At 46.9% G+C, this 740-nt stretch overlaps 1 protein-coding gene across 1 annotated transcript; it reads left to right on the top strand.

Annotated features, from left to right (window-relative positions):
* Window positions 1–145: 145 nt before the first annotated feature.
* On the top strand, window positions 146–700 carry LOC103399453 (DNA-dependent protein kinase catalytic subunit-like; the record flags this gene model as incomplete). Its single annotated transcript, XM_008338142.2, has 2 exons — window positions 146–337; window positions 437–700. Coding segments are annotated over exons 1-2 (397 nt in total), but the record flags the coding sequence as incomplete, so codon positions are not given.
* Between the last annotated feature and the right edge of the window lie 40 nt (window positions 701–740).

Genomic DNA, 740 nt, shown 5'->3' with positions numbered 1-740 from the left:
TTAAAGAAGCCAATAAATCATTTAAATTTTTTTTTTTTTAAATTGAAAATATATATTAAAAAATTATCCCAAGGGCAAAATTAATTCTCATTTCTGATGTTTTATCCCCCGCGCCGGGAGTTTGACACCTCTGGCCCTAAATTTGTGAATGACTTTCTTCAGGACTATGTGATTGATTCCAACTGGCGGTTCAGGAGCACAGTGATGACTCCAATGTTTGTGGATACCCAAAGCTCTCAGAGTCCACAAAGTGCTTCAGCTTCTCAGTCTGGAGCCATGAAGGGCAAACTCCGAGCCACTCAGACTTCTCTGGAATTCAGTCAAACCCAAGTCGCAGGTAGAACTCGAGTCACCGTTTGGAAAACGAGCGCTACATCTTTTCACGCGTGCACGGTGAGCTTCCTCTCAAATTGATGTTTTTACCTCCCTCCAACAGGTCGACGCACAGCATTTAACTGGCTGACAGGCAGCAGCGTGGACACCCTAGCGGAGTACACCCCCACCTCCGAGTCTCTGTCCTCGCTGATGGTGTTTGATAAGAAGGCCGAGAGGCGGATTGCTGCGCGCAGACCGGTAGGCGAAGGATTTGGCCTGAAGCGCCCCGAAGCTCCGTCTGATGAGCTGGACAGTCGCGCCGCAGGTCAGGATCTGACAACGACACGCTTTTATAACGTGTACTGCATAATGTTTCTGCAACTGAGTATTATTTATACGAGCTACAAATATAGTTCATTGCTGTG

This window comes from Cynoglossus semilaevis, unplaced genomic scaffold (genome assembly GCF_000523025.1).
Source record: "Cynoglossus semilaevis isolate Cse_v1.0 unplaced genomic scaffold, Cse_v1.0 scaffold4224, whole genome shotgun sequence".
Classification (NCBI taxonomy): Eukaryota; Metazoa; Chordata; class Actinopteri; order Pleuronectiformes; family Cynoglossidae; genus Cynoglossus; species Cynoglossus semilaevis.
The sequence above is the reverse complement of the archived record's forward strand: the minus strand, read 5'-3'. Positions and strand labels throughout refer to the sequence as shown.